Here is a 13,412-nt window from a genome sequence, read left to right as displayed (position 1 = left end):
ATGGGCCTGATATACCAAAGTTGCTGGTTTGATCCCCAGTCAGAGCACATACAAGAAGTAACCAATGAATTCATAAATAAGTGGGGAAAAAAATTGATGTTTCTCTCTCTCAAAATCAATTTAAAACATTTTAAATTACATTTGCTTAATTTTTACACATCATGATTTAAAAATAATCTGTATACTTTTGAATGGAACACAACAATTTACAGTATGAAGATAGGTTATGTGAAACTACTCAACCCTTCTCTTAAAGAGTAATAATTTCCAAAATTAAGATGCTTAATAAATGATATAGTGGGTGGGGGCTGGGGTGGACAGGAAGGTGGAGAACAGCCAGGGGAACTCACAGAGATCTATATTCCAGGTTCAATTCCACACTGACTACACTGATTGTGTCTTAGTCTCAATTTGTTCCCTGGTAAGGGAGGCAGGTGAATCTCTAAGCTTCATTTCAATTTTAAACCCAAAGTCTTACAGTTTATATGAAAAGATTTGAAAAACTTTTTTGGACAATCAGTTGAATAAATTCCTCAGATCTTAACTGTTCAAATTCATGACAATTCCTATACAGCATATCCCATAATTTTACTGAGAAAAGAAAAAGTCTACCATAAAGGCAAAATTATACCTCATATCCTAATTATACACTACAACATAGAAAATAAATGCCTATTTTCTTCCTGGCCTCTAGAGGTACTCTAAATTAGCGTCAACTGAAAACCCTAAGGACTATGACTGGCCAAAACATCTAGCCTGTCTATCTGGCCCGTCTCTGAAAGCAGACAGTTCCAAGTGAACAATCACCTAAGACGTACCCTGCACCTTCCATGTTATATAGGACTTTTCCATTACAGAGAATGATTATACCAGGAAATTGTTTTCCTGAGAAAAATCTAGCATTACTGGAAGATTACTTATTAGAACAGACTAATGTCATGGAAATAAAAACCTTACAGTAGCCGAGTCCTAGAGAACCAGAGAGCTGAATCAGGAAGACTAATGGTATCTCTGACTTCTCCAAGTGTATTACCTATTTAAAGCTAAGGCCAATTAATAATTCTCATGGGCAGAGCCGAACTTTAGGTTAGAATAAGTACTTATAGTACTTCAGGGTTGAGGTCTATCGACTTTCAGGTTTAGGGAAGGAGAAGAAAAGAAAGAGGTTTACAGATCGTACTGGCCCTGGCCAAGTAGCTCAGCTGGTTAGAGCATCGTTTCAATGCTCAAAGGTTGTGGGTGTGATCCCTGGTCAGGGCACAGACAAGAATCAATCAATGAATGCATAAATAAGTGGAACAACAAAATGATCTCTCTCTCTTTTTCTCTCTCAAATAAATAAATAAAAAATTTAAAAGATCATATTGAGCCCAGCCAGTGTGGCTCAGTGGATTGAGTGTCATCCCATGGACTGAGAGGTCCCGGTTCAATTTCTGGTCACATGCCCAGGTTGTGGGCTCAATCTCGGGGGGGGGGGGGGTGGCATGCAGGATGTATCTCTCACAACAACGTTTTTGTCTCTCTCTCCCTTCCTCACTCTCTCAAAAAACAGTAAGAACATATTTTGTTTTAATTTTGTTTTCTTTATTGATTTTAGAGAGAGAGGAAGGGAGAGAGAGATAGAAACATTGATGAGAGAGAACACTGACTGGCCAGCCGCCTCCTGCATGCCCCACACTGGGAATTGGGCCCACAACCTGGGCATGTACCCTGACTGGGAATCGAACCAGCAACCTCTTGGTGTATGGGTTGATGCTCAACCACTGAGCCACACCAGCCAGGCACAGTAAGAACATATTTTTTAAAAATATAAAAATAAAAAATAAAAGATCATATTGAGCCTAGGAGAGAGAGACAGCAGAAAAGATATGTTTTATTAAACTATCTACAATACATATTTTCATCATAACTATAAGAATACTATGAGATATCTTTTTTGTTCGATGTCATATTTTTCCTTGTGAACTTTGTCCTTGAACCATATTCAATGTAAAGAATGAGAACTTGATTTGAGAACTGTAGGAGCAATGAGCATACATGAACATGCTTTACAAGAGATTAGAGATATTCCAGGCATATGCAGATAGACCCATGTTTCCTGAGAAGCAAAAGGAAAGGTTTACAGCACTAAATGATCTCCTCAATTTCCTACAGTTCTTAAATTCTCACAATTTTATACAGATAATATACTATGATTAAAATTATATACACATATCACTTACTGTTTCTTTTAAAAAATATTTATGGATATAACTGTGTTTTTCTAAATGTCTCATTAGTAATACTTAGTCTTGTAAGTCTGGTTCCATAATAATCTATAATGTAACTGCTTCCATCTGAAGGTCCAACAATCTAGAAAACAAAAATTTCAAAATTACTCATTTTACTGAAGATATTTTCATAATACTTTGTGTTTATTTTTCTCAGTTGTTAATAAAATTATTTCAGTAGCACCAATAATGCAACTCAAACCAACTCAAGCAAAAGAAAAGGTAATTTAGTGACTCAAGTAAGCTGGAAAAGATACTGGGAAGCTCACAGGATCAAATGAGCAGCAGGAAGCAAGGCCTCAGGACTGAGGCCATGCCCACGAGGGCCCTGATTTGGCCCCTGCTCTTTGCTCAGCTCCACTGGCCTTCACTCTGCAGACAGGTACTCCAACTGGTTGCCAAGAGCTCCAGCTTCACTTCACATCTGCACAGCAGAAAGAAAATAAATTTTCTTCCCCAGTGTTTATATACTAATTCCAGGGAAGAACTGTAATTGATCTGCTTCCTGTTTATGCCTACTGCTGGAGAAATTACTATACCCAAGGGAATAGGATTAATATGATTAGCCAGGCCAGGCTCCCTGAGGGAGATAAGGTAGTGTGACTGACAGTCCTACCAGAACCACATAGATGGAAAAGGAAGAGAGAGAGAGAGAGAGAGAGAGAGAGAGAGAGAGAGAGAGAGAGAGAGAAGGAAGAAAGAAAAGAAAAAAATCTCATTGCAATCATCTTGTTGCCTTAATCATATTTTTGGCAGTAAGTTAACATGATCTCTACAAATTACCCTTTACAGCAGCAATCTTCAAACTGTAGCCTTAGGGGTACACAAAGATTACCAAGGTGTATGTGAGCTCAGACGGTTCTGAGGGAATCAATTTTGAGATTCTTAATTCGCGTATGTACTCTTTGTAAAAATGATTCTACTTCCTGCTCACCATGGTCCTTTCTCCAACTTGACAACAGTAAAGATACTTCCCATCAAAGCATATCCTGAGTCTTACGATGGCACATCGCCTTAAGGTATAAAAACCTCTGATGTGCCAAACAAAGAGATAATTCAAAATATTGGACTTGGGGAAATATCCTTTAATCAAGAGTCCAAAAATATGGTCTGTCATATCTTGTTCAAAAGGGTGCATTCCCAGTATCACTTTACTTTTTTTTTTTGCTTAAAAATTATTTAAAATAATTTTTAAATAATTATTTGATCAAGTATATATCATTAATATATCATTAATAATTATAAAGGCAACTTGATCCAGAAATCACAGAAAATTTTAAATCTTTTCATTTTAATTAGTAAGATGATCAGTAGAAGATATCACATTAGGGTAAAATTATATGGGATAATGGAAATGGAAATAAAAATTCAAGGAGAAAAAGAAACAATGTAAAATTTATAATTTGAATGAAAGGTTCATTTGTGTCTTTAAAAGAATGTTATTTGAAAGTCTATGGCATTTATATTCTGTCTGGTACATTTTAAAATTAATGTAAGAGTTTTATTTAAATATGTCAATATTTGCAAACTAGAAATTATATTCTTTGCAACTACTTAAATGTATGATGGAAAACTTAAATGTCAACTTGAAAATGTGCAGAGTGTAGGAATTTTTTTTTAAAATTATTTTAGGTGCCCAGCCAGTGTGGCTCAGTGGATTGAGCACTGTCCCATGGACTGAGAGGTCCGGATTTGATTCCCAGTCAGGGCACATGCCAGGGTTATGGGCTCGATCCCCGGTGGGAATGAGGGGTGGGGTTGGGGGCTATGTGTGCAGGAGGCAGCTGATTGATGTTTCTCTCTCGCATAGATGTTTCTATCTCTTTCTCCCTTACTCTCTCTAAAAAAAAAAAAAATCAATAAAAATATTGAAAAAAATTTCTTTTAGGCGTTATATAACCAGAGTTTGATGAATACTGCTACAGAGCATTCTTTGTTTTTTTTAAATAAATTTGGTTTTAAAAACTATTTTTATCCCCACCCGAGGACATTTTTCCATTTTTTGTACAGATAGAGTGGGAGAGAGAGAGAGAGAGAGAGAGAGAGAAACATCGACGTGAAAGGGACACATTGAGTGGCTGCCACCCGCACGACCAACCAGGGCCAGGGACAAACTGCAACCAAGGTACGCGCCCTTAGCGGGAACCAAACCCGGGTCTCTCTGGACCGCAGGCCGACGCTCTAACCACTGAGCCAAACCAGCCAGGGCTTAAAAACTATTTTTCAAAAATGCTTAATTCCTATTGTATTCTACACACTGTGCTAGGTATTTTACACATAACAGTATAGAGGATATAATCTCTGCCAACAGGGAGCTTATTCTAGTGTACTAGAAATGTCAATATTCAAATAACACAAAGCACTTATGTACTAGCTACCATGCCGAATACCATAGTGGACTTTGACTTACTTTCTAAAGATTAAGTTGATTTGGCTTGATATTTATGAATGTTACTCATTAATTTAAGTAAAAATTAAAACTATTTTAGTGGCCAAAGTCGCAGAGGAAACTACTCTTGAGAATTAACCAAGAAAGAAAATGGGTGACTAGAAGTAACAACATGTTTTGAGACTTTAAGAAAAGCAAAAAAAAAAGTAAACCCTAGCCAGTAGATATAGGTCAAATCAAATGGTGAAAAGTTGCCAATTTGGAATATGTGCACATATTGGAACTGGCCTACTGGCCTATTATCTTTGTCTTCCTATGCCATCTCCCTTGACAATTCTACTCATTCCTGTTGAAAAAAGGATTCAGAAGTTGGAAATAAGGAAAATATATGATTGGGCGACCCTTTAATGCATTTCTTATAAGCTCATCTAAGGCTTACTTGACTCTCTAAGAAATGTAACTGTTTAACTAAAAACTGATTAGTACCCAGATGCTTTACACTCTTGTTAAGTTAGCAGTTAACGTGAAGAAAAATGATAAGGGTTATTTTGTTTTCTTTCCCCCATTCTGTAGAGAAGATATCCTTCAAGTTTACAGTTTATTACCTGGTAATATATGATCCAATTTTGTCTCTAGTTTAGCAATCTTATTACAGCATTTCTTTCCCCTGAAACTACGTGACTCTGGTTCCCCAACAACTAGTTCTATCATGGTAATTCCAACCCTCTTTCCAGAGACTGGATCAGCCTGGGCCTGTAATGGAATTCTGGCCAATCACCTATGAGATGAACTCAGTGAGGACTTACACACTCTTAAGAAGATATGTATAAGAGGAAATGTTCTGCCTCTGAAAGTAAGCGATGCTAACCAAAGGACCTGAAGATGGCAAAGAGAAAGAAGGAAGGAAGGAAGGAAGGAAGGAAGGAAGGAAGGAAGGAAGGAAGGAAGGAAGGAAGGAAGGGAGGGAGGGAGGGAGGGAGGGAGGGAGGGAGGGAGGGAGGGAGGGAGGAGAGAAGAAGGGAAGGAGGGTAGAAGGGAAGGAGGGTAGAGAGTAAGAAAGAAGAGAGGAGGAAGAGAAGGAAGGAAGGAAGGAAGGAAGGAAGGAAGGAAGGAAGGAAGGACGGAAGGACGGACAAATTTGGGTCCTTTATTATGTTCCTCAGATCTAAATGAACAGATCTTAGAACTACCTTATCTCCAGATTCTTGGTATATGTTATAATAAACTACCAAACTATTAATGGCAATTTAAATTGAAGTTTATTGCTTGGTTGGTGTGCCTCAATGGATTGAACGACGTTCCATGAACTGAGAGGTCCCAGTTCGATTCCAAGTCAGGGCACATGCTCGGGTTGTGGGCTTGATCCCCAGTAGGGGGCGTGTAGGAGGCAGCTAATCAAATGTATCCCTCTCACATTGATGTTTCTATCTCTCTCTCCCTTCCTCTCTCTAAAAAATTCACTAAAAACATATTAATAAATAAATTGACGTTTGTTACTTGTAGCCAAAAACTGATAATGCACTTGTCTTTAATGCCTCCAACACACCAAAGCACAGCACCAGTTGCTGTTCTCCACTAAAACAATTGGAAGAGTTACCATAAAAACAACCAAATTAGTCAGTGTGGTAAAGCACTAGACTGAAAGGAAAACCTGAAGAGAAAACTGTCAATAACTAGCTGTAGGATTAATCCTCTCTGGACCTCAGCATTTCTTATCCATCTCATGAGAAACAGAATAAGCTGTTCTACATGGTACTTTTTAAGATCTTGTATAATTACATTTAAATGCAAACACCTGGGACAAGGTAGTCAATGTACTTTTCTATGAACTATCCCACTGAAAAATTTGTTCTTCCTACTTAATTTTTTAGGAAACTATCACGTGTAAAGGCTTTATTATTCAGATCCATATTCTCCCACCAAAATTAAAAAGTTAGCCTGTTTTTAAGCATCTTATATACACTTATAAACCCTCTTATGAGAAAACTAGTGTATTATTAGTTATAAAATTATAATTCTCTTAATAATAACCCTACTGGGAATTTTTTTTACTCAGTTAAATATGACGATGTCCATTTGTTCATTGATAAGAGAGTATGAAACCTGAAATTATGAATTGATTTCTCTAAAAAACAGCTTGAAGCCAAATTGTATACATGAAGTATTTCCATTTGATAAACTGGAGCGATTTGTGAAATCTATGGAGAAAAGAAAGACCACTTACACACTTCATTCTGGTTAATGGACTAAGGTTGCTATGGGTCTTCATCTTACTAGAAAGAAAATAGGAGGACCTCTACACTATGGGAAACTGTTTTGTACTATGGATGTCAGCGTCCCTGACATAAGAAGCCCTAAAACCAAAAGAAACTTCTTATCTCTCTATATTAGTTCCCTGCAGCTACTGTGACAAATTACCACAAACTCATGGATTAAAACAATAGAAATTTACTGTCTCACAGTTCTGGAAGCCAGAGGTCTAAAATCAGGGTACTGGCATAACCGCATGCCCTACAGGAACTGTAGGGGAGAATCCATTCTAAGTAAGCTGCTTCTAGCTTCTGGTAGCAATCAGCTCTCCTCAGCATTCTGTGGTTGTGGCCACATCATTCCAATGTCTGCCTGTCTTCATGCTACCTTCTTTTCTGCTTCTGTGTCTTTTCCTCCTCTGCCTCCTATAAGGCCACTTGAAACGAATTTAGGGCCCACCTAGATAATCCAGGATGATCTCTTCATACCAGGATTCTTAACTTAATCACATCTGCAAAGACCCTTTTTTCCAAATAAGGTAATATCCACAAATTCCAGGATTTGACATAGGTATCTTTTGTCCTACCACACCCTCCTTCTGTGAAGATGGTTTGTGGTGGTTTGAAAGAATTAGATGAAATTTAATTTCTTCTTTCATGTCATTTCTGATTGTTTTCACTATACAATTTTATTTGTGGCTAAAATGCAAAAAAATCTTGAATTGTTTACTTTAAGGGATAGGTTTCTCTGTGGGTACAAAGTCTACAGCAAGAAGAGTAAATCATAAAACTTTAGAGTCAAGAATGTTAAGAAATGCTCAACAAATTTCCTGTTGTTCTTATTTTCTTTATCTTTGATCTCTACTCTAATTCCCTATAACACCCACCCACCCATAGGCACCCACACAAATGGTAATGCATTGAATTTGATATATGACTTGGATACATGTTTATTCTTGAAAAACATAAAAATGTTATTTGAAAATGTAATTTTAATTTATCTGAGCAATACTATTGTAGATCTTGTTCAGTTTTAAACTATTTTCACAGAACACTATAATTTTAAGACATTTTCATGTAGCTGTATGTATATCTATGTAAGCACATGTAACTGAGGCTTAGTGCTACAGAGGATGTATCCATTCCCCTATTAATGCACACATCTAGGTTGATTCCCACTTCCTGTTACCACAAACAGTGCTATAACAGACATCTTTGCACATGTTCCTTTGTTGACAGGAGTATGAGTTTTGGAGGGTAAATACCTAGAAATGTTTCTTTAGTTACATATTATTTATTTAGTTGATTCTGTGAATCACCTATTAGTTTACTATGTTCATTTAACTATTAAGCTCCCTATCATTTTCTTATTGATTTGCAGAAATTATTGGTATATTCCACATATCAATTCATGTTGCTGGTATCCTTTTACTCACTCAACTATAAACTTAGCCTATGGTATCCTTTTAAAATATAATTTCCTAATTTTAATAATCAAATTCAATGATTATTTTCTTTATGGTTTATGTTTTTGGGATCTTGTTTAAAAAGGCTTAACCATCTACGGTTATAAAGATATATCTATATCTATATCTCTCTCTATATATATGTATATACATAACCATGCAAAAAAAGCTTACTTTATTAATGCTGATAGTGTTATTTGTAATTTATTAACTTTTAATTTTGTTAGTGGAAAATGTAGTTTTGTTAACATATATTTAAGTAATATATATAAAAATATATTTTATTATCCTAATAAAAATTAATTAATTAAAGGAAAAATGTAGTTACCAGTAAGTATTTTAACACCTAAACTTTAGCAACAGATATGATACTCCATTTAATGGCTTTTCATTGTCACTGAAGTCATACTGCTTAGGTAACTCAAATATCTTATATATTAAAGTATTAAATATTGAAATCAAGACTAGAAGACAAAAAAATAACACTTTATGCAACTCTATCAATGTAGCCCTTTTCTATCTAGTCTACTTACGAGTTTCTCCATATAAAGAATTCAAACATTAACACTGGCAAGATCAAATCATCTCTTGAAGACTGACTAACCTGGTGAAAAAAGTAAAATGACTCAGCTGTCTGCAATTAGAGGATAATGATGCAATCTGTGTCCATCCGAATTCCCCCAAAGTAAATTTATATTTTCTTTTTATCTTCAGATACAGCGAGAGGGAGAGAGGTAGAAAGAAAGAGAGAGAAACATCGATGCAAGAGAGACACGCCGACTGGTCACCACCCACACGACCCCAACAGGGGCCGGGGACAAACTGCAGCAGATGTACGTGCCCTTAGTGGGAACCGAACCTGGGACTCTCTGGTCTGCGGGCCGATGCTCCAACCGCTGAGCCAAACTGGCCAGAGCAATTTATATTTTCTTAAAAGTCAAATTACATTTTTGTATCCAGAGTTGATTCCTGTGTGTCGTTCATTTTAATATAAGGCTATTAAAATCATATGATTAGCCACATTCTAATTAGGCATCAAAATTCCTACACAGTGAAAGAAATTAGGCATTCAGAACCCCTGACTTCATTTGATTTAAAGACTGGTGAGCATTAATCCTTAATGACCAACACAAACATCATTCCTCCATAAATGAGTAATAGTCACCATTGTATCTCCTGAGGAAAACAAGGTGTTGGGATTAGTCTCAGAACCAGTTTAAGATACTTTGTTTTATGAACATTCTTTTAGTTCACTAAGTAAAAATCTGCTCACAACATAAGTGAAGTGAAATCTACCTAATTAAGGTCACATGATACAAATTATCAGTCTCTTCCATTTTCTAGTTTATTTCCCCAATAAATCACATCAGGATTAAATAAATATTACACAGAGCTATTTGAAAAACTTGCTATCTATAAAGTGTCCACTGGTTTTTATATATTGCTGTCCTCCATCTAGTGGCAATCAAGGACTTTGGCCAACTTTACCCATACTGGTAATAGAGTTAGGGTGATTACATGTTTAGTCCTTTTTTTGATCAAAAGCATGTATTTCACAGGGCAAGGGTGTAGGCCATGTCTTTAACAAAACAAATCGGCTTACACAGAAATAAACTCTAACTTTAACCTTATTTATGCTCTGAACTGAAAAGATTTTTTAAAATTTTAGTAAAATTCCAAGTATTTAAACAAGATAAAGTCAAAGTAACTATTTTTATTTTAAATTTGCAGTTCCTAAGGAAATATTTTATTTCTAATAATAAGTGAAATCTTATCATCAGACAACTCTTGGGATAGTTAGATTGTAAATTCCTTTAGGGCAAGGATCCCAATTTATCATACCTAATTGTGCTCACTAAATTTATTTTCATCAATTGCACAGAACCTAATATTTACAAGGTAACCTACTAACTTTTATTTATGTTCATTATCTCTCAAGTGATCCTATAAAATTTAGAACTTTAAGGTCCTAAAGAAAAGCAAGCTCTTTTTTAAAACTACAGCTTTTAGCTTCTCATCGTCTCTGTAACTAGCACAAAGCCATACTTTTCATAAGTTATACTGCATACAGTTCAAATCAGCAAACATTTTTGAGGGCATACTCTGTGTTTAGCATATTACTAGTGTTATACAGGATTAATAAAAGTCATTTTTTCCTCAAGAAGTTTATGTGTCAAAAATCAAACCTGGTGAGTGAAAGTTAAGAAATAATACAAAAGCAACATATAATACAATGCTAAAGTGAGTTACATATATTAAATGCCAAACTCATGAGAAATTTTATAAATCTGATCAATTTATTTATAAAATTCATAAATATCCTAGAGACTATACAGTTTTTCTGAATTTCTGCTTATATAGTTATTAGGAAATCTATTCTGTAATGTCAATTGGAATGAAAATGAAAGCAATTTCTTCCATAATATATAGAATTTTTTAAAATGTCACAAAGAACCCAACACACTTTCTTCTAACAACTTTCTATATTAGAACTACTTATCTTCATCTTTCTAATTTGTGGCTGTCTTATCTCCATTTAACAGAAGAAATCTTCTTGTCTTTTTATTTAACAGAATACACATCAACGGTTTGGGTATAATTTAAAATGTCCAGATTAGCCCTGGCCGGTTTGGCTCAGCGGTTAGAGCATCAGCCTGCGGTCCCGAGAGACCCGGGTTCGGTTCCCGCTAAGGGCATGTACCTTGGTTGCAGTTTGTCCCCGGCCCTGGTCGGTTGTGCGGGTGGCAGCCACTCGATGTGTCCCTTTCACGTCGATGTTTCTCTCTCTCTCTCTCTCTCTTCCTCTCTCTCCCTCCCACTCTACCTGAACAACAACAACAAAAAATAAAATAAAATAAAATGTCCAGATTATGTAAGTGAGGTTTATATAAGAGAGGTTTAAATGGAATAAAAAATATTCTATTTTTTTTCTGATAAAAAACCTAAATTGTCTAATCTATCCTTCATGATGTACACAAAAATATATAAGCACAAAAGAATGAGTGTTTTAAAATCTTTGGAACTGTCTTATGAATAACTATATAGTAGTTATACACAATAATTACCTATATTGAAAGACTATATGCTACACATGCATCACTGATTTAGATTTTTTGTGGAATGCACAAAATAACTGAATTAATTCTATGTATTGTTTCATGACATTCATTCACATTGTGCCACTTGTATATTTTTAAAAACAACAACAAAAAACAGAAAAAACTTCAAAAGGTTATTAACAAATAGATAAATTTATGGAAATATTTTTAGTATATATAGCAACATGTAAAGCTTACTTCCTTTAGCAATGTGTGCATTATACTCTATATTGTTTTGGTTCAAAGATGAAATAAATGGAGCTATTTTTTAAGTGGTTTTTCCTGAATATGTGTTATAAATACTGTGAAGCAAAGTATGTTTTTATAGGTCTTAAGTTCATGAACAATATATTTCTCGGATCACAGCCCAAAAGAAAAACATTGCTATTCACTGGGGAATAATATTTAATGGCCAACAAAAAAAAAAAAAAAATCAGGGATGGAGAGAATGAAGAAGGAAAGAAGAATAAACAAAATGATGATGGAAAATATGTAGAAAGTTCATGAGAAATTGGAAAAAATATATTGCAACAAAAACTATATTTGTGACATAGCTTCTGATATTTACAGTAAAAATTTCTTTGATTTGCTGAAAATTTTCTAATGTAGTCATCACCACATGTTAAATATATTAAATGACATTTAGAATAATAAGGCCACAGGTCTTATTTGGCCACAATTGAAAACTGATTTATTTTTCCTCCAATCTGAAAGCAGTCTAAAGTGGCCATACCTATTAAAATGTCTTATTCAGGGGAATTTATTACAGAAATTTAAACACTCTAAATCTACCTCAATAATTACTTAATGTTATAGCCTCAATTCCAGATCTTCAAGAAAAGAATTATTTGCTCTGAAAAGTTTAGGCATACATGTACCAGAAAGCAGTAGCTGAATCAAGTAAGCTCTGTAATTTGATATAAAACTAGAAAGTAATGATATCAACAAAAAAAGGACCCAGTGTGAAAATATTAACCAAATGGTTGAGTTTCAAAGACACTACATTCTGGGTATCTTAAAGAATCCCAATAATACGTTAAATTCTTTGGATCCTCAATTAAAGTGAGAAACTCATTTCCAAGCATATGTGCTCAAGTACCTTAGCCTCTTCATGCCTGCTTGCCTGTCCCACAGTCAGAGAAGGCAGGATATTTGGTTAAGCATATGTTTATGAATAAAGACAAGAAAACTCCAACTTTAAAACCAAATATTTTCCTTGTTTAATTCTGGTATCTTATTGGTCCATATGCTGCCTCCTCCTCACAGTATGGTACCCTCCTCACAGCATGCTACCAAAAACCTACAAGATTTTTACTTTCTTTTAAAGTGTAAGGAGCATCAAGCAGACCGAAATGAGGAGTGAAAGTACTGTATGAGAAAGAGGAGCAAAACTGATGATGATCAAAATACATACTGACACACTTGCTGAAGACATTAGGTGCTCCACAATGCTTACTGAAATGCTGTTTTGTGACATTTGTTATGATAAATTTATCATTCTCTAATTTAAGAATCCTCATGAGTTAACCACAACCAGTTCAGTATAATTTAATGTAAAACATCTGGTGGCAGTTTTAAATGCCTACGGAGAGCATTTTACAAACTAAGCCTGCCTCCACAGCACTGCATAGCAGAAAATGAGGCAAACAGAGAAGCAGAGATGAGTATCAGGCGAGTCCTGATATATCACTTGATTACATTGATTTAGTCTTGCCTGAGACCAGCCCCACTTTTCAGTCCTCTACAAAGAACCCAGATGTGCCCTGACCGATTTGGCTCAGGGGTTGGCGCGTTGGCCTGCGGACCAGAGAGTCCTGGGTTCGGTTCCTGCTAGGGTCACAAAAAAAAACAACAACCCAGACGTTCCTTTTTTCTTTTTGGGTTAAGCTAGCTGTATTTCAGTTTCTGTAATTTGCAACCAAGAAAATACTAACATTGAG

General features: G+C 35.4%; 1 protein-coding gene across 2 annotated transcripts in view; it reads right to left on the bottom strand.

Annotated features, from left to right (window-relative positions):
- Positions 1–2,221: 2,221 nt before the first annotated feature.
- Positions 2,222–13,412, bottom strand: part of TM2D1 (TM2 domain containing 1) — a 40,569-nt gene continuing 29,378 nt past the window's right edge. Inside the window, exon 6 of one of the 2 annotated variants that reach the window (XM_036256319.1) lies at positions 2,222–2,352. In XM_036256319.1, the coding sequence (XP_036112212.1) occupies positions 2,242–2,352 (111 nt within the window). In that variant the 3' untranslated portion in view covers positions 2,222–2,241. Of the gene's footprint in view, positions 2,353–2,492; positions 2,695–13,412 lie in introns of those variants that run through there. The other variant, XM_036256321.1, reaches the window with a different exon arrangement.

The sequence above is a fragment of the Molossus molossus genome, unplaced genomic scaffold (assembly GCF_014108415.1).
Source record: "Molossus molossus isolate mMolMol1 unplaced genomic scaffold, mMolMol1.p scaffold_m16_p_12, whole genome shotgun sequence".
NCBI classification, from domain to species: domain Eukaryota; kingdom Metazoa; phylum Chordata; class Mammalia; order Chiroptera; family Molossidae; genus Molossus; species Molossus molossus.
Note: the sequence above shows the minus strand (reverse complement) of the source record. Positions and strands in the feature narration are given on the sequence as shown.